General features: G+C 38.1%; 1 protein-coding gene across 1 annotated transcript in view; it reads left to right on the top strand.

Moving 5' to 3' along the window:
- The window catches only part of PSTPIP2 (proline-serine-threonine phosphatase interacting protein 2), a 75,738-nt gene that overhangs the window by 47,374 nt on the left and 7,963 nt on the right, over window positions 1-20,401 (top strand). Inside the window, exons 3-7 of the mRNA XM_033087851.1 lie at window positions 2,889-2,966; window positions 8,198-8,232; window positions 10,460-10,566; window positions 15,170-15,232; window positions 20,241-20,339. Of these exons, the coding sequence (XP_032943742.1) occupies window positions 2,889-2,966; window positions 8,198-8,232; window positions 10,460-10,566; window positions 15,170-15,232; window positions 20,241-20,339 (382 nt within the window). The remainder of the gene's footprint in view (window positions 1-2,888; window positions 2,967-8,197; window positions 8,233-10,459; window positions 10,567-15,169; window positions 15,233-20,240; window positions 20,340-20,401) is intronic.

The raw sequence follows: 20,401 nt of genomic DNA, 5'->3' as shown, positions 1-20,401 counted from the left end.
GATCCTTTCAGTGTGCTGTCACACATCTAACACTTGTCTAAAACTGAAAGAAGTAGTTAAATATCTTAATGTCTCAATCCTCTTACTTTCATAAACTTCTTTTTTTTAACTTCAGAAGGATCTTTTAGGAGTTAATTTTTCCTGTGGTAAAGAAACAATTACTTGAAATTCAGTAATTCCTTCAGTTTCACTTCAGTTTCCTTTTCTTCTATGAAATTCAAGTAAAATCAAGTTTAATAGCCTATTTAAAAAAAAAAACAAAACATGTAGAGTATGGTCTCATTCTTTTACAATGATTTATGCCTTACTTATCTTCCATCTTATCTGCAAACCTGCATAAAGAAATGTACAATACAATCAGCACCAAATGTTAATACTAATTATTTATTTTTATTTTTATTGTTTCGTTACCAAAAAGTATTTACTGGGGAGGTGGGGAAAGGATTGCAACCCAGTATCCTGCAAACATGGTGAGCCACGTGAAAGTTCTGAATACTAATTATTTTTAGTTTGTGGAATTTGGGACAGTTGGTTCCTTTGTTCTTTATATTTTTCTTTTGAGCTAGTTATTTAAAATAATGAGCACATATTATCTTAATAAAATGGATCAAGTCATTATTTAGAAAAGACAAATGACAGAATGGGAGAAACTTTGTAACATATGTAAGAATAAGTATTAATATTCATAACATAAAGAACTAATACCAAATAATAGGAAAAATGCAAAACACAATTTAAAAATTGAGATGATATGGATGTGTAACTTAGAGAAGAGCTACAGATGTCCAATAAACAGAAAAGGATGCACAACCACACTAGAAATCAGGGAAATGAAAATTAAAATGAGATCCTTCCTTTTTTTTTTTTTTTGCGTCTTTCCCCAGACTGATAACAATTTAAAAAGATTGTTAATATCCAGTGTGGGTGAGGGTTTCTGGGAATGGGAACTCTTATATACTTGTGGAAGTATAAATTGAAAGGGCTTTATTGGAGGGCCATTTGACACTATTTTCCAAAATTTAAAATGCATATCCCTCTTTTTCAGTAAAACCCACTTTCTCAGAAGTTCAGTCTTGGAGAAACACTCTCAGAGATGCCCATGGATATCTGTCCAAGGATGTTGCTTTACCTTTATTTTGGTAGTGAAAACTGAAACAAATAGGGGGACCCTGAACTATGAAAGCTCCGTGTTATGAACATGGTTTTGTATTACTGATAAGGAAAGTACTACATGATATGTTAATCGCTGGAAAACAGAACAGCAAAGAATGGAATGATCTCAATTATGTAATCCTAAAAAGTTATGTATAGGTAAGATAAGGATATGTAAATGCAGAGAGAAAGCACGGGCGAGATCCGTATTAAGCTTACCCGTGGCTACCCCTGGGGACAGAGGTCGGGTTGGGCAAGAGCATGAAGGGAGACTTTCACGTTTTAGTCCATGCAATTTCATATTGTTTGAATCTCTTGCAGGGAGAATGTATTCATTTATTACTTGTGTACTTCTTTTTTAATTTGAAGAAAGTGGGGTAGACATGACTAAAAATCCGTCACCTGATAGAATGGTTTAAATAAGGCTGGGGCCGGGACACAAAGAGCAAAGGGGAGAGGGAAAAGAGGGGATGAAAGGGTTATATTTAGTGTGTTAACAGACTTATTCATGCTACACCAAATAATGATCAGTTGCCTTCATGAGACACACTGACTGCAGAGTTTATATTCTTAAATTCCCCTCTTTGGTACAATTCAGTTACGTATTTGAATTGACTGTGAATGAGGAACTCTATAGGATGGTGAAAGGGTACTTTTTTTTATTATTAGTTTCAGGTTTACAAAACAATATAATAGTTAGACATGTATACCCCTCACAAAGTGATAACCCTCCTCCCCCAATCTACTACCCCTCTGATGTCGTATACAGCTGTTACAATTCCACTGACTCTTTTCTCTGTGCTGTACTCCACATCCCGTGACCATATACACGTATATATTCATATGTATATTTAATTATGGTTGACATTCCATAATATTCAGCTTTAGGTGTACAGTGCAGACAACTACACAGTTCATGCAGTGGTCTCCCTAATAAGACAAATGCCCATCTGAACCCCTACGAAATCTTTACAATATTATTGATTATATTCGCCAAACTGTATGAAAGGGAACTCTCAGAGAAGATGGGAGGAGGGGTGGGTCTAAGTGCATTTGATGGAACTCTCCCTTCACTAAAGAAACACACACACACATATATGTATTATGTGTAATATGTATATTATATACACATATATGTATATCATATATTATATATATTATATAATTATTTTATATAATTAATATTATATAATTATATTATATAATTATTTTTCCGAAAATAAGACCTAACGGGAAAATAAGCCCTAGCATGACTTTTCAGGATGACATCCCCTGAACATAAGCCCGAATGCGTCTTTTGGAGCAAAAATTAATACAAGACCTGGTCTTACTTTTGGGGAAACACGGCTATATACTATATATATATATACATATATATATACGTATATATATATATACGTATATATATATGTATATATATATGGCTCATTGGATCGTAGTTTTGCAAATTTTGTCTGTAATGTAGTAGCCTGTGCTGGTCAGGGGGCCGTGCTTGGTTTTGCTGTAATGTCATCCTAGGGACTACTATCTAGAGAAGACTACCTTAGAGATGAAGGCCACTGGTCTTTTTACAATTCTTCCCTGTTACGTAGAGGGAGTTTTGCATTTTAGAGACTGGTGTTATATCTGAGCTTCTACTGTGAAAGCTGCAATTTTGTCTGCAAGGGGAGTGCCGTGTGTCTTCACTGAGTGTCAGCCCTGAGAAGGACTCATAACCCTCTCTTCTGTTCCCCTAGAGCATCAATTGAAGAGAAATATGGCAAAGATCTGCTCAACCTCTCTAGGAAGAAGCCATGTGGACAGTCTGAGATCAAGTAGGTGCCACGTTTCTTTCTGGTTTCCAGGTTGGCTGATACTGCCTGGAACCCCTACCACTTCAGCAGACAGAGCTGGCCAGTGGGTAAAGAGTGTTGGGTGAAAACAGTTTTTAATGTTTTTTTCTTATTTCCAGTTGTGATAAATATAGGAAAATAGAAAGAAGGTTAAAACAAACTTTGAAGCCACAACCCGTTATTAATATTTTCTAAATTGTCCTTGAAGTCCTTTTCTACATATAGTTTTTCATAGTAGGGTTATATTATATATAATTTTATACTAAAAATTTAATAGAGGGACTTCTACACACACACACACACACACACACACACACACCCATATATAGTTTGTAATAACTGTGAGAGACTGTCTTTCACGCCATTTTATAGTTCTCCCCACCAATGTGAGATTTCTCTATCACAATTATTTATTCTTCCATCATTCCTGGCTTCATGGACAGTCAGACAGGAACCTACCCTTAGCTTTCATAATTTGTTTAATGCTCTTCGCCATCACCATTTTGAAATTCTTAATCATTTATAAACAAGGGGTCCCGCATTTTCATTTTGCAGTGGACTTTCCTTCACAACAAACGTTGAGGGAGGCTTGGGAGAAAGTTCAGGCAGACCTTTGCAGGCCACTGTAGGCTGCTTTGGCTGTGCTGTCGACAGCGACCTAGGTGCCCTGAGGTCTGTGTCCTCTCACAGGTGAGAATGGGGGCAGACATGACATTGCCCTTCCTCTTCCCTTGTAACTTGCACCCGTGCACGCACACACTCACGGGCATGCGCCTCCCAGACTGCAAAATACTGGATTATTGAAAAGGAAGAAACGTTGGAAGATATTTAAAATACTAATGGGTACATAAGCCTGAAAATGTATTATCCTCAGACATTGGTCCGAGGAGAATTTATTTATTGATTTATTGATCATATCTTACTTTCGATGCTGTGAATGAAAAATTTTAAAATACACTGAAGAGTAAAAAGACAACCACAAAGAACCCATCACCTAAATGTAATGATTATTCACCTTTGCCATATTTTCTTAATATAATTTTGAGACTTTCTCCAAGTATTTTTGGTTCCTTTTAGTGAGTAACTGTATTTAGAGATGAAACTCTGAGTTCTAGCCTGGGTCATTGTCATAGAGATGTTCCTGTTTCTAGATCCTTTCAGGGGATACATTTTACAAGCATGAGTTCATATTGATATTTCCAATTCTAATTTAACTTTACAGGATTTTACTTAGTTTCCTTAATTTTATACTTATTTCCTTTTGCACTGAAAATCTTGCTTTCTGACAATATTAGCATACTTGTTTGCTTTATATAATATATATTAAAATGTTTTAAAATAATAATATCAATATTGCTAATAACAATAAAACTTCTGAATGAAGTTTAACGTTTCTTTGCAGTTCCTTTTGCTCTTATTGTTCACATGAGAACACTGTGTTCTAATGTCACTTAAAATATTTATTTTCTCTGCGTGGTTAGGTAACCCATTTCATACTGGTTTAAGTTCATTTCAGTTTGTTTTAAAGTTTAAGGATGGTTTTCTTTTCCCTGTTTGATGTAGTTTTATTTATTTTTTTATTTTATTTTATTTTTTTAAGATTTTATTGGGGAAGGGGAACAGGACTTTTACTGGGGGAACAGTGTGTACTTCCAGGCCTGTTTTTCCAAGTCAAGTTGTTGTCCTTTCAGTCTTAGTTGTGGAGGGTGCAGCTCAGCTCCAGGTCCAGTTGCCGTTGCTAGTTGCAGGGGGCACAGCCCATTATCCCTTGCGGGCGTTGAACTGGCAACCTTGTGGTTGAGAGGACGCACTCCAACCAACTGAGCCATCTGGGAGGCAGCTCAGCTCAAGGTGCCATGTTCAATCTTAGTTGCAGGGGGCGCTGCCCACCATCCCTTGCGGGACTGGAGGAATTGAACTGGCAACCTTGTGGTTGAGAGCCCACTGGCCCATGTGGGAATCGAACCGGCAGCCTTCGGAGTTAGGAGCATGGAGCTCCAACTGCCTGAGCCACCGGGCCGGCCCCTAGTTTTATTTTTTGAATATGTAAAGCATTTACATGTTCACTGGTCAAAACTGTACAGACTTGGATAAGTTGCATTGTCATTCCAGGAGGGTTTAGAAAATTTCAAGGAAGATTAGTGGGTCAGCTGATTAAAAACAAACCAACAAACAAAAAACCCCACCCGACTCTTATTCTTTATTTAAAAAAAGCATAAGCCATTTGGGAAAATATCCAAACATTTTTGAGGGATATGATGGAAAGACCCATATTCTCTTACAAAGCACTTCTTGGAAAAGCTGTTTAGCAGAATGAGTCTGATCCAAAATGGTATTTCTTATATTCTTACACAATTGAATTGTAACTTAGTAAATTCATAGAGAGACTCCAGCACCGTTCGCTTCTTTTCTGTGATAAAAGCCAGTCCGTTTTCCTTCTAAGAGTATACCTCAGAGCAGAAGACAGAACAGGATATGAGACCTGGGGACTTCATTATCAAGGGTGAAGTGAAATCGGTGACTTCTGTTTTTGTCATCTCCAGGATGATCTTTAGGAAGGTGCCTTAGATGAGAGTGCATGACTGCTTATCCATGGGCTAGGTAGGAGTTTTCACCTCATTAGCCACATTGAGAGACTCTGGCCTCTGAGGGGTCTTGTTAGGGTTTAAGGACAAAGTGCTTACTAAAAGGGTGATAGACTATGTTGTTTGCACAGTAAGGAGAACCCCAGGCAGAAGAGGAGGTGGAGGTTGCTGCTACCACCCTCAAAGCTTAGATTCTATCCCCTGATGATCATCATGTCCTGAACATGGGAAATAACAATTAAGTGATGACATGAGACAACAAAGCTAATGACAAACGAAAGGGATATTGAGGCTACTCCTGTAGTGGCCCATCATTCAGTCACTTAAAATGGGAGAAAAATTTAAGACCCTGAACAGACTATTTATCTGTAAGCCTGGATTTCAACTCCATGACTCGCAATAGGGCCAGACTTCCAGTTGTATCTGCTGCCACATCCACCTTTGTTTCTCACTAATTCCAGTAATAAGTCCGCTCTTCAATGATGCTCATTCATCTTTCTGGACCATTGATGCGTTTCTTTGGATGTGGACACTTTTCTAGTGAACTGTGTTCCTTGAAAATTTGTATCCTAAAATGGGTAAAGTGTATGGAAAATACGGTTATGTTTTTCTGCTTGATATATTTGTAATAATTGGAAATGTTTGTATGAGAAAAGGCAGGGAAAAATAAGAACCCTTTGTTTAGGAATAAACAAAATGGGAAAAGTGAAATAGCTATCTGATAAAATATAAATTTCCCTACAAGTAATCAGCATATTTTAATATCAAATTCTAATGAAAAACAGTTTTCCATTGAATGATGCTGAAGATACCAAGGAAGTGACTAATAAATTAGTCCACGTGAACTTTAGGGAAACACTGTAGGACTTCATCTTTATGTAGATTTGCCAAAAGCATTTTTATGTGAATGCAATTTTTATGTGAAAGTAATTCGGAGGGCAAAAATTTTCAGGCTAAGTTACCAGAACCAGGGACAGCTTTTTACTCTACCCAATTCCCAAATTCCTGTAATGTTAATGTTTGCAATGATGTTCCAGGAATCATTATTTTAAAGATGGCATTACCCATTTTTAGCTATGTTAAACTGACTCAAATCCTTAAAAAATAATGAAATAGCTAAAAGAAGGGGCCAATTGGAAAACAGAAAGGTTTTTACTTTGCAAAATAGCAGAACTTGCCACATAGATACAGAAAATGATCCATGATCCTATGTTCTTGTGGCTAGGGGAGGATGAATTCACAAAATCCCATTCCTACTTGAGTGGCTGAAGTGAGTCCAGTGAGATTTGCTTCCATGAAGGTAGCAATGAGCAAGAAAATTCCGAGGGCATTTTTTCATATATCTGTTAGCCAGTGGCCAACATATGGAAACAACCAAAGTGTCCTTCGATAGATGATTGGATAAAGAAGATGTGGTATACTCGTATATACACACTGGAATACTGTTCTGCCATAAGAAAAGATAAAATACTGCCGTTTTTGACAACATGGATGGATCTTGAAATTATTATGCTAAGTGAAATAAGGCAGACAGAAAAAGTCGAGAACCATATGACTTCACTCACATGTGGGATATAAAACTGAAAGCAACAAAGAAACGTGACAAAGAAACAAAAACTCATAGACACAAACAGAAGTTTAGTGGTTACCAGAGTGTAAGGGAGGTGGGGGAATGGTAGATGAGGGTAAAGGGGGTCAAATGTATGGTGATGGAAGGAGAACTGACTCTGGGTGGTGAACACACCATGGAATTTATAGATGATGTAGTACAGAATTGTACACTTGAAACCTATGTCATTTTACTAACCATTGTGACTGCAATAAATTTAATTAAAAAATAGATTCCCAGGGCCAATTCACCTCAGAAAGAGGTTTAATTAAGGAAGGATGGGAGAGAACTAAAACCATGGCCAAGGGGGAAGTCTACGGGAAGAAGAACCGTGGGCAGTAAGCGAGGGGAAGGGGAATATTGAGAGAAGGTATGAAGAATGAGTCATGGCCTTCTCCACAGAAACTGTGGGATAATAAATGTGTGTTGTTTTAAGTTGCTCACTTTGTGGTAGTTTGTTATTCAGCAATAGACCACTAATACAATGTGTTTCATGTCTGTCTCCTCCGTTAGACTCTGAGGTGTATCTGGTACCATTGACTCACCAACATCTAACACAATGTCTGGCCCATAGTTGATGCTCAATAAGTATGTGATGCTTGATGAATGGATGTAAAAACAGGTGACCAAGAGCCAGAGTGTGAACCCTTCCTTTATGAGCTTGTCTCCGTATTTCTAATGACCATACTTTAAAGAATAACTGGTCTTCTTATGAGAAAGGGACTATAAGTCCTGTATTACCACTGGGGAAATGAAGCACGAAGAATGTTGGCATCTACCCAGATGGACAGAGAGAAAAATGTATGATACTTGTGCCACACATTTTGGATGAGAGAGTAAGAAAGAGGAGACTGGACTGGAGAAGTCTTGGTCTTTTGCTGTCTTCTCAAGCTCATGGGCAAAGATAAGTCCATAGGCTCCACGTTAAGATGTGAGCAGAGAGAAGCATGCAATGGCATTGTAAGAAGATTGTACAGCCAGTTTCCAGAACTGAAATTATACATGTGCTTGTGTTTTAGTACCCTGAAGCGGGCCCTTGACGTCTTCAAGCAGCGTAAGTGACTCTAAAAATGTATATTCTGTCCTTGTTAAGCTCTGTGTCTGTCACTGAAGGTGGGTTTTAATTTGACCCAATCTCATATTGGGTGAAAAAAAGTTAAAGCCATTCCTAAGGTGAAAAATAGCTCTGCAGAGTTGAAATGAGCCGGAGAAGCCTCCACATCCTGCGTATCAGGACGTGCATTCGACTTCCTTAGAGCAATAGTTCTCACACTTGAAGTCTAGGGTGAGATCCTGGCACTTTGGTCTTCAGGGGATCCTGTCCAGTTCTAATATTCCCCAGGCCTGTTACTGAGAAACTGCCTTTAGGATTTTCGATTCTTCAGAATACTTGCTGCTTCCAAAATAAGGATTTTACCAAGGCATAGTATGCACATGTGCTTAAAGTGTTTCTGTAGCCAATTGAGTGGTTCTAGACCTTTGTAAAGGTTAGCTAAATAAATATTCATCTTAACTTTTCCATTGAAGGTGTCCTCTTCCCTCTTTAACTCATCAATGAATACACTTCTCAAGGTATATGCACAGTATCTTTTTATATTTCTTTTGTGCACTGCAAGGCCAACCATGGTGGCCCAGTGGGACTTCAGCATAGGCTGGGTCTCCTAAGCATACCTATTTTCCGTTACTTGTTTTCTTTTTTCCCAACAAGTGGTTTCGTTTTTTTATTAAAATAATAAATATTTGTATTAAAAATTTGAGTGAGACAACTAACTATGAAGAAGATAGCACATATCTGAATTTTCACTTCTTACTGCTGAGCAGTTATTGGTGAATATGCCTCCAATGTTTTTACACAACACACACATACACGTGTGTGTATCTATTCATATAAATGTATACGATTATACCATGGCAATGTTTCAGAATCTATCCAGTGGGGCATATGTTTTTAAATTGTCTTTAAAATGAAAAATGTCAATTTCTAATCATGCTAGCAATTTGGTATATATCTTTCCAGACCTTTTTCTATGCGTTCACAATTCTCAGTCTCTCTCTCTCTCTCTCTCTCTCTCTCTCTCTCTCTCTCTCTCTCTCTGCAGACATACACACACGTACAGACAGAGTGAGTTTTTATATAAATGAGATTATACATGTCTCTCTACAATTTGATTTTTCATTTAAAAATGTAGCATAGACATCTTTCCATTTCAGATCATATGGATCTACCTCCATTCTTTTAGATTTAAACTGTTTGCTATAAAATGCCAAGTTTCTTCCAGAAAGGTTATATGGATTTCCCCCCCATGAACAGTGCTGTTTTCCCACAGGCTCGCTAATACCACAAATTTTCATACTTTAAAATTTTGCCAAACTGAAAGGTAAAAAATTATCTATTTCTGAGTTTTAAAGTTTTGCATTTTTCAATAGTTTTAAGGCTGAATATATTTTCAAATCCCTATTGGCCATTTAGCAATCTTTTTAAAATTTCATGTTCTTTAACCAACTTTTTAATATTGTTTTATATAGATAGATAGATAGATAGATAGATAGATAGATAGATAGATAGATTTGCTTTGTGGAAACTCTTTTAATATAGCTATTTACTCTTTGTTATATAAATTGCAAATATTTTTCAATTTGTCATGTATCTTCTAACCTTGTTCAGATTATCTTGATACACACAAGCTTAAAATTTTTCTTACATCAAATCTATTAATCTTTCTAGCTTTAATGCCGTACTTCAATTTATTTTCTCAGAACAAATAAGATAAAATTTTTAGTTTTTCTATTATAGAGGTAAGCCATACTCATTGCAAACGTCTTAGAAACTAAGGGGAAAAAATCAATAATAATCTTTCTATCCAGAGATAACTATTGGTAGCCAAAATTTTGGGGTATGACTTTCTTAAAAATGTTCAGGCATATGAGATGTGAGAGATCTTTAGAGGCCATCTAATAAGAAATAAGATCAAATTTTCAATTGTAGTGCGTTTACTAATGTCTCTTAGCATGTAAACTCCATGAGCTTCTTGCTGACCCTGAGCATACACTAGGTTAGTAACAATTAGTGGTAGGAGGGTAAGCTATAGATTTGCTAGCCTTGGATCTTAGTAGCCAGAGCACACGGACAGTCTCAAAAAATGTTGATGACCAAATGCAGTCAGTTAATTTAACCATTTGCTCCATATTTTATATATATATTTAAATTTTGTACAGTTTTATGTATTTGAATTCAGATATGTAGCTCTTGTTTATTGTTTCTTTTTAAATTCTTTTTGCAGAAGTAGACAATGTGGCACAATGTCATATTCAGCTTGCACAGACTCTAAGAGAAGAGGCCAGGAAGATAGAAGAATTCAGGGAAAAGCAAAAGCTACAACGGAAAAAGGTTGGGTTTGCATATGTGTTAAGATGTTGCTTTTCTTCTGGCAGAAAACTCCAGGCTTGCTTTTTCATTAAACTCCTTGTCTCTGCTCCCGCCTTCGTGCAACCATGCTTCTTTGAACTTATGAGATCATTTATCAGGGAACCATGTAGGAACCATTTATCAGGGGACTCAGTCTAGACCGTTATGCCTCTGTGCCCACTTACACCCCAGGCAAGTTCTATTTTAATTCTGGCAGGATTCAGGGGTCCAGTCTGCTTTCCTCTTCTTTTCATATCTGCTGCCACTATTGAAACTGACTGAAAGGGGAATCCCTCTTTCTTCCATAGAATCTAGCACATCCAAGCTGGTGGGCTCCCAGACCACATGCCTTCTGGCCAAGGCACGAAGGGACGGGTAAGAAGTGGAGGAGGCTCACATTCTCTTTCGAAACCATAATATACTCCAACCTCCCTATTTTACAAATAGGGAAAATGAGGCCTTGAGAAACCAAGTTCTTTTTGTGCTCTAAGCAGATGTGCATAGGTTCTTTTTTCACTGATGGGATTTATTCTGGCCAGCTATGTGGAAGGAGATGGGAGTGAGCAAGTTAATAAAACTGGCGAACATTTGGTAAGTTAGAAGGATCAAGTGTTACTTTGACGAGACCAGCCACTATTCTGACTCCCTGCTATTTTGTTCCTAAAAGACTTATATATTCAGGGTGGCCTGGCAGCCAAGTAGGACCCTCCCAGAGTTTTTGTTTTATTTTGTCTCCCCGGTTGGAACTCAGTTTCACATGGGGGACAAGCTCTTCCCTATCTGGCATCCAGAGATTTCCACTCAGGTCTCCACAGACAGCTCTGCATGGACTTTTTGGAAACCTTTCTTCTTTCTGACTTTTTATTGTCGCAAGGTCATTGTTTTTAGTGTGTGTAGCCAATAAACAGCCAGCTGTTAAGGTTGATGCTACCCATACTTTAATGTAGCCTTGGTCTTGGTAGCCAGGCCAATGCTCAACGCAGGGAAAGTCTCAATAAATGTTGGCTACCAAGTGCAACTTTTCCTGTGGTTCTTCCAGCTCTTGGTGGCCACTTGGCATTTGGAGTGAGTGGCAGCATCTTAAGATCCTGACCTCTGTTGTCATTTCATAAAAAGCTCTTATAGCTGTGCCTCTTACTAGGATGGAAGAGTGGAAACTAACATTTAAGGAATACCAGTCAATCGCTTTCACATAAATTCAAGCTTCATGTGCTAGGTCTAAGGGGTCCATCTGGCCCAAAGTATTTTTCAGAGCAGAAATAATATGTCTATTACACCCACTCATTGGATGGTCAAAGTATTTTTGGCTGACTGTGCCAGCCCTGCCCAACTCTTTAGAGGAATCACAATTTTTGAAACAAAATGCCTTAGACAACCGGGATCTATGCATACACAATTTCCACTAAGAGGAGAGGAAGGTCATTTCCTCACGTTTTCAAGCGACCTGAGTAGCCCTAGTCATTTCAGAGAGAGTTTTAATGTTGCAAGGCTGCACAAACTTCCCTTCCCTACAAGTTACAAAGAGCACATTTTCATAGCTAGAAAAAGGTGTTCTGAGTTCTGTTAAGCAATAGAGCAGCCTGTGCTCAACCCACCACTGTCATCTATCCACCCTACATACTGTGCTCTCAACAGCAGGAAAATGCCTTCTTGGCTTTTGTGAAGTTTATTAATATATTTGTAATTACCTGTGTCACAATGAACTCTGAATTGTACCACTTCCGTATGTACATACTTTTTTCTTAAAAAAAAAAATTCAAACTTTGGAGGAAAATGTGTCAATGCTAACTTCTCATTTTCAGTGGTCAAACCCTGCATGCCTTTCTTGGTCTTTCACTTCTTGGAAATGAAGCCACTTCCATTTATTAAGGAAAGCTCTCAAGTTGGTTTCTTTTAGTAAACGGGGGCAGGGAGATGCGGGTAGAAGGGCTGGTCAGACAGAAGTTTATGGTGTACTCTCTTATACAACGAACATTATCTGAGGGTGGTGAACAATAGGGACGTGGGCATTCTTCCCTCACTGAGTAGAGAGCATAGCAAGAGAGACGGACATGACACGGCGATCATGACAAATGATGAGTCTTAAATGGTAGGGGAGGTTAAGGTGCCACCTGAACATACAGTGGGGACACCTAACCTAATCTATGGGTCTAAGGAGGTCTCCTGGAGGAAGTGACCTTGAAGCTAAGGTGAAAGGCAGTGGAGGTGAGGGCTGTGAGAGAAGAGGCTGTCACTGCTGGGGGTGGCAGGGAGGGAGAGTCTGTGGAGCCATTCCCAGGAGGCTTGACGTCTTTCTTCCCCAGCCCAGGCCTAAGTCTGACAGGGACAGCACAGGGTCAGTTTCTCTCTCTTCTGATGCCCATATGGTTTTACCGTCTCAGCTAAGATTGGGATGATCAGGGCAGAATTTTGTCCTGCCCGTGTAGAGGCACCTGCTTTGTTACAGAGCAATGCTTCTAGTTTTCAGAATAAAGTCTGAGTGTGGGTAGACAGACCACTAAGCAGCTATTTCAGTAATTTATTGCAGGGTCATTTTGGTCATTTATAAATTTCTTCTTCCTTTTCCCCTTTTCTCTTCTCCCCACCCTATAGCAGAGATGATTGTGTTTTGCATTACTGTGAGATGTCAATAACAAAACAATCAAATTTTCATTGGATTTGGTCTGAGCAGAAAGTCTGAGTCCTAAAAGAAGGATTTCCCCAAGGACACCTGAAAGAGAACCCTTGACTTACTGGGGCCACCATGAGTGGGGTCACCCTATAAGTGAACATGGACATGAGGAGACTTAAATCGAGGTGGTGTAGCAGGCAGAGCAGGACTTGGTGTCGCTGAGTGGCCTTGAGCAGAGGCTATAACCATCACCTCTTGGGACCCAGGGGTCACGCCTGTCAGGTTAGAGAGTAGCACTGCTGTTCTCTAGGATCCTGCCCACCTACAGATGCCAGGAAGTCTACAGATGCCAGAGAGAGGAATGACATGAAGTGGAAAGGGTTGGCTCATAGTAGAACTTTGTAGCCCTCAGAGAAGTGTTTGAAGCAGGTATTACGTAGAACTCAGGGATAAGTAGGTCTGGCTTGGGCCGGAAACTATAAAATAATAGCAGCTCCCAAACTGGAAGACTGGCAGTGTGTCTGTTTGGACTAGAAAGGACCATGGACTAGACCAACATTGCTAACCGATCTGCTACAGGGAGCCTGGGAAAATCAAGAACCATTGTTAAATAAATAAACCCAGCTCCTTCGACTGGCAGAGGCACGTGGGCTCATGTGCACCACATAGCTCCCTGTCTGCGATGGCAAGGGTGTTGGAGCCCTGTCTGTTCTCTAGGTCAATGGTGTCTTCACATTAGTAGGTGCATGGCTACTTCCTGGTCCCTCACTTTCACCTGGGCTGGAAGATGACTCCTCAGTTCTCTGAGGGCCCTTTGGGGCTCCCCAAGGGAATTTCACGTATTCCACAAAGTTCATCTTCAAAGTGAGACCATTCCAAATATCCTATCCAGATATTTTGGAAATCTATATTTGTGTGTTATAGTAATAGACAGAAAGTTAATTTTCCAAAAGAGAAGCCACATTTGAATTTCATCTTCAATATTATTATTTTGCATTATATCATTTTGCACAAGAGCAATGTAATGTCCTGGCTTATTTTGAATTATTGCATCTCGTGGCCTTTTATGTACCCATTTGCTTTTATAGAGCTACAATGAGGATTGTGGTAGTTTAGGGTAATGATTAGGAACAAGGGTGATCAAAATCGGGTTCCTGGGCTCAGATCCCAACTCTACTAATTGCTGAGTGTTAACTTTGGTAAATTAATCCACCTCAGTTTACTGTCAAGAAAATACTCACAGTTGTGATGGATGACAACTGCTTAGTACATAATAATGCTTGATAAATGGAAACGAGGATTTTTATGTCTGAGAGGTACATTTTTATTATTAGTTCTATTACCTTGACTAATAAATGTATTAATGTCACAGCCACAACAAATAAATTACTCCCGAATGAACTTGACAGAGTAGCTTACATCTCCTGGATTAGATGGAGTAAAGAGTAGGAAAACAGCTTCTAATTTTAGCTGTCCTACAAACATTTATTCCCTTCATACTGCCTGGGCTCCTTGCTGTTTAAGGGTGTACCATTGATGGATGCTACAGGAGTGAATATTTGTAAGTCCCTAATTTAACTGTGTTGACCTAAATTTACAGAATAAAGACCCACTTTAAAATCTAAATGGCACTTTAACAAAAGTTTAAAAATCCCTTTTTGAAACCAAAGTTCATTGATAACAGATATGCTGAAGAGACTGTTCCAAGTTGATCAATAATTCTCAATAGTGGCTGCCCAAGTTCAAAGGTGGACCCCACCATTAACTAGCCATAAAACTTTGAGCAATTGTTCAGCTTCTCTTTACTGCAGTTTCCTCACTTGTGAAATTGGTATAATAAACAGTTCACCTATCTTCTGGGTTGTCTGAGGACTAAATGAGACAATCCATCTGGAACACTTAGCCCTCAAGATAAGCTGGTATTAACAATAATTTCTGTTTTTATTATTAATAGCACCTGTGCTCTCTTCACAGACAGAGCTTGTAATGGATGCTGTCCATAAACAAAAGAGCTTACAATTCAAGAAAACCATGGATGTGAGTTTCACTTTATTGCCTTTTTCTGAAATCCTGTGCTGTATGAGTATATTCGTCCTTAGATAACATTTCAACAATGTTATTTATTAGTGCAGTGATTTTTTTTTTAGTGGTTTGACTTTTCTTCTTTTCAAGGCCTTGGAAATATTGAGGATGAAACTAGATAGTGGAAATACAATGATGTTATTTATCTGGTAACCTGGAAAAGTATAGCAAGCCAATTTAAATATTTCAGGCCAAGACACAAAATTATACGCGTATATACCGTATGATACCATTTATCTTGTGGGATTTGAGCTTTCCTCCTGAGAGTATTCTGAATCTTGATTTCTTCACCCATTTTATTGAGTGACCCCTTCCTCTTTGAAGATAACTGCTAGTTGTAAAAGCCTTCTTTCCTTTAAGTAATTTATAAAAAAAAAAATTCTTAACAAGACCGAACTAAGGCAGTTTGCTAGGGATCTCACCCTACCTTTTCAGGAATCTGTTAACTCTGGATACAGTGAAGAGGAATTATTGGAACATCTATGACTCCATCTTTGTACAGAAGTGTAATCATGATATTCTGATTATGACATATTTGGTAACCTGGTCAAAACAAGAAAATGTCACCAATGTTGATGGCAATTCACAGTCTTTTCTGTGTCATTTTTTTTTTCTGATGTAGATCACCTCAAAAGCAGTTGATAAATAGGGATGCTATTAGTGTAATGCAGAAATAGTGTTGGTTGATATATGATTGTTCCCAGACCTTTTTTTTCAATATGGATAATGTACTCTACTTTTTTTTTTTAACTTATTTTTATTAGTTTCACTTCACTTCCCAGACCTTTTATGTTTTGAACAATCTGGGGCAAGTTTTCTCTCAATTAAAGAGAAAGCCTTATTGAAATATAATTTTCTTAACTATTTAATCTTCCTCATTTAGAGCTATATAAGCATTACAATTTTGCTTCAACTGTCATAAATAATTTAGAAAACTTAAGAGGAAAAAGACTATTGTGTTTACCATTTTTTGCTTTCTGTTGTTTTTCCTTCTAATGTTCCAAGGTTTCTTCTTTTATAATTTCCTTTTTTTTTAGATAACTTCCTTTAGATGTTCTTCAGGTTAGGGCTGCTAGTGACAAATACTCTTAGTTTTTCTTCATCTAAGAATGTCTTGATTTCCCCTTCATTCTTAAAGGATATTTTCACTAGATATAGAATTGTATGTTGACAGTTCTTTCAGTATTTGAAAAATGATGTGCCACTTCCTCATGACCCTCCATAGTTTCTGATAAGAAATCTGCCGTCATTCAAATTGATTTTTTTTCCTTTGTTTTTAGTTTTCAAAAGCTCACCACGTATGGGTCTTGTTATGGATTTGTCGAGTTTATCTTGTTTGGAGTTTGAATCAGCTTTTTAATCTATCTTTTGCCAAATTTGAAAAGAAATTTTGGAAATTACTTCTTTGAGTACTTTTTCAGCCCAACCTCCTCTCCTAGGATTCCAAGGATGTGAGTGTTAGATCTTTTTTTTTGGTGTCAAAGGTTCCTGTGGCTCTGTTTGCTTTTTTCCCACCTATTTTCTCTTTGTTGTTCAGATTAGGTAATTTATATTGTTCTATCTTCCAGTTCACCAGTTCTTTCTTCTATCTCTTCCATTTTCTTCTTAAGCCCATCCATTGAGTTTTTTTTATTTCAGTTATGTTTTTCAGTTCTAAAATTTTCATTTGGTTCTTTATATATTCTATTTCATTTCTGACCTTTTCTATTTATTTGACAAGACACTGTTTTTTTTTTTCATTTTTTTCAAGTGTGTTTATAATTGCTCATTGAATATTTTTATGATGACTGGTTTAAAATCTGTCAGGTATTTCTAACATATCTGTTATCTTGATGTTGGCACCTACTGAGTTTTTCATCTACTTTGAGATCTTCCTGGTTCATGGTATGATAGATGATATTTGATTGATTTTGGACATTTCGGTATTATGTCACAAGACTCTGGATCTTATTTAAACCCTCTTATTTAAACTTTTTAGGGGGAAAAAGTCCAGGTTCCACCCTTGGCCTCTGCTGATGCCACAGGGTATGTGTGGCTTTGTTACTACTGGGAGGTAGTTAATGTGCTAGACGTCCGCTGACACCACTCCAGCAGGGAGGGGGTGTGCCTCATTATTGCCAGGTAGGGGTAGAAGTCCATGTTTCCCACATGATTTCCACTGGCACTGTGTGTGGGGCTTTGTTACTTCCTGGTGCAAATGGAAGTCCCAGTTTCCTCTTTGTCCTTCTCTGATACCATCTGGGCACCTTCTTACAGCTTGGTGAAGGTGGAGATCTAGACTCCCTAGATGGCCTTCGCTGGATGTGTGGTGTTTAGCGGAAATAGAATGGTTATTTTCTAAAGGTTTCTGTCTTGCTAGGCTGCCCTTTTTCTGGTGTTTTGGGCAGAGAGAGCTAGTTTTTGTTGTTTTTTTTTTGGTCTGTGCCCATTAGCCTTTCTTGGTTGCTTGCTTCTTTGGCCCTCAGTCTGTGATATCTGAGGCAAAAAGAATACCCAAGGAGCTAATTTTTAGGTCACTCTTCTGAGACCAAGGTCACTTGTCAGTCTGCCTTCTTCTCTCCATCTTTCCGTATTCTTATGTTTGTTTTATACATAACGTCCAGGGTTTTTAACTATACTTGTATGAAGGAAGAGGTAAAAGTACATTTGCTCCCTCTTCCCAGAAGCCCACTTAACCTTTCAAAGAAGTATTTTGCCATATGTGTTTAGAACCATAAATAAGATTATATCCCATTAATCTTATGCTAAGAATCCAAGGCTCTATCTGTAGGAAATCATTCAAAATAAGAGAAATAAAAGCATGAACTTGTACACTATTTGTAATGAAAAATATAAATGATTTAGTGACCAAATAATGGAGAAAGATTAAATACATTTTGTAACCTTTAAAATATGATTATGAGGACTATGTAGCAACAGAGGAAAAATGCTTAATATGTTATATTGAAAAATAATGCAGGATAGAGAAAGCTTGATCACTGACAACGTTAACATTTAAGACTTCTTTAGAGCAAAAGAAAAACATCAGCTTACACATGGTTTCAAGACATATGACAAATGGGGGAAAATATTTGTAACTTATATAACTTACAGCCAGTTAGTGTTTCTAGTATAGACTGAGCTCTTAAAAACTAATTAAAATAGAGAATGCTCCAACAAAAAAGTAGGTAAAAGACAAGATGTAGAAAGGACATCCACCTTAATAGTAATGAAATAAATACAAATAAAATAAAATAACACTATTCTAACATTCTCACCTCTAGTATTAGAAAAGTTTAAAAATATTGCCATATTTGGTATTGGTGAGAGTGTGAGGAAACAGATACTTTTGTAAGGAGTATAAATTGGCACAGCCATTTTGGAAGGAAGTCTGACGTGTACATATTCTTTTACCAAATAATTACACTGCTAGGAATTTGACACGTATAGATAAATTTACGCTACCCAAAATAAAATCAGAGTATTTTCGTTATAAAAAATGGGAACCAAAATAAATGTCCACCATAGAGTTGGTTAAGAAAATTATGGCGTGTGTGTGTATTTACAACCCTTAAAAGTGTTCAGCTACAGAGAACATGTTTGATTCAGACAAATATCTATAAAATATTGTTTCAAAAGAAAAGAATTGTGGCATGACTATCTTATATGCTTGTAATAATGAAAAATTACTGGGCCTGTCTGCTGGCTTAGGTGGTTGGAGCACTGTGCTCCTAACGAATGCCAAGGTCACCGGTTCGATTCCCACATGGGCCAGTGAGCTGCGCCCTCTACAGCTAAGACTGTGAACAACAGCTCTCCCTGGAAGTGGGCTGCCGTGAGCAGCCTGAGGTCGGCGTGGGCTGCCCTGTGCTGCCAGGAGTGGCCAGTGGCCAATGTGAGTGGCCGGTAGCTTACGGGCAACTGACTGCCTCAGCCAGGGGGAGCGCAAGGCTCCTAATACCAACATGGGCCAGGGAGCTGTGTCCTGCACAACTAGACTGACGAAACAACAGCTTGAACTGGAGTAGGGGGCGGGGGGAGGCCGAAGAAGGGGAAAAAAAATTGCAAACTTTTATTTCTGTGTGTGTGTAGCATACAGTGAGAATTATAAGATTGTTTACTGAAAGGTTAACCCTATCTGAACTACAGGGGAGGCTGAGAAATGTAGTGCAGCATGTGAAATATTTGACGAGCACCAGGCATTTCTGCAAGAGAGTCTTCATTCTTAGTGAAGCACTTTCTTTTGGTCACCGTTTTTACTTATTAGCTAACTGACTCATAGCTCTGCTTTGTTTAAGCAAATTAAATGTTTGCTTCAATAGTTGAAACTATTTGAAAATTTGAACTATTTGAAACTATAGAAAATTATTTGATTCACTACCTATAGTGTGTCAATTGTTTCCCTACCGCTGCTAGTAATGGTAGTACAGGATAGACTCTGACCTATTTTTAAAGTAGCTAAAAGAGAATATTTTAACTAAAAAAGGAACATGACCATCTTTAAACAACAGAAATGATGGGGTCGATACCATTGCCACATGGTATGTGAGGCACATTAGAATATTGAAGCATAATTATAAGTACCATGACCAAGTGATTGCATCTAAGTTTTGAAGGTTATGAATGGTGTAAAAGTGTTGGCTTACATATTTTATATTACACATATATTTTGATTTTACCCATCTGAATTCCATCTTTTGTTCTAGGCAGTTTTTAAAGCTTATATACTTTGTTTACCAAATAGGAGTCATTATTCCCTTGATCAGGTTGCCACTACATACATAATTTGGAAAAGGGCTAGACAGACCTTCCAAAGATAGATAAGAAAGAGCATCTGCCCTCTGAGTGGTCACATTCTAGGGGTGATCACAGCCCTATTCAGGGTGCCCTGTTTTTGGCTGGGCTTGGCAGGCTAGGGTGGCTGTTTTTCAGGGTTATGTTATGCTCACCTATTGTGGTCCTCTTTTGGCTCATAACCACTAAGGCAAAGAAGAACTATGAGCAGAAATGCCGAGACAAAGATGATGCAGAGCAGGCTGTCCACCGAAGTGCCAACGTGGTAAACTCAAAGCAACAAGAAAAGGTACCTGGGAGGGCTGACTGCCTGAAAAATCTGAGATTTGCTACATCGAGCTAAAGCCAATT

The sequence above is a fragment of the Rhinolophus ferrumequinum genome, chromosome 19 (assembly GCF_004115265.2).
Source record: "Rhinolophus ferrumequinum isolate MPI-CBG mRhiFer1 chromosome 19, mRhiFer1_v1.p, whole genome shotgun sequence".
Taxonomy (NCBI): Eukaryota; Metazoa; Chordata; class Mammalia; order Chiroptera; family Rhinolophidae; genus Rhinolophus; species Rhinolophus ferrumequinum.
This window is presented reverse-complemented; position numbering and strand designations above follow the sequence as displayed.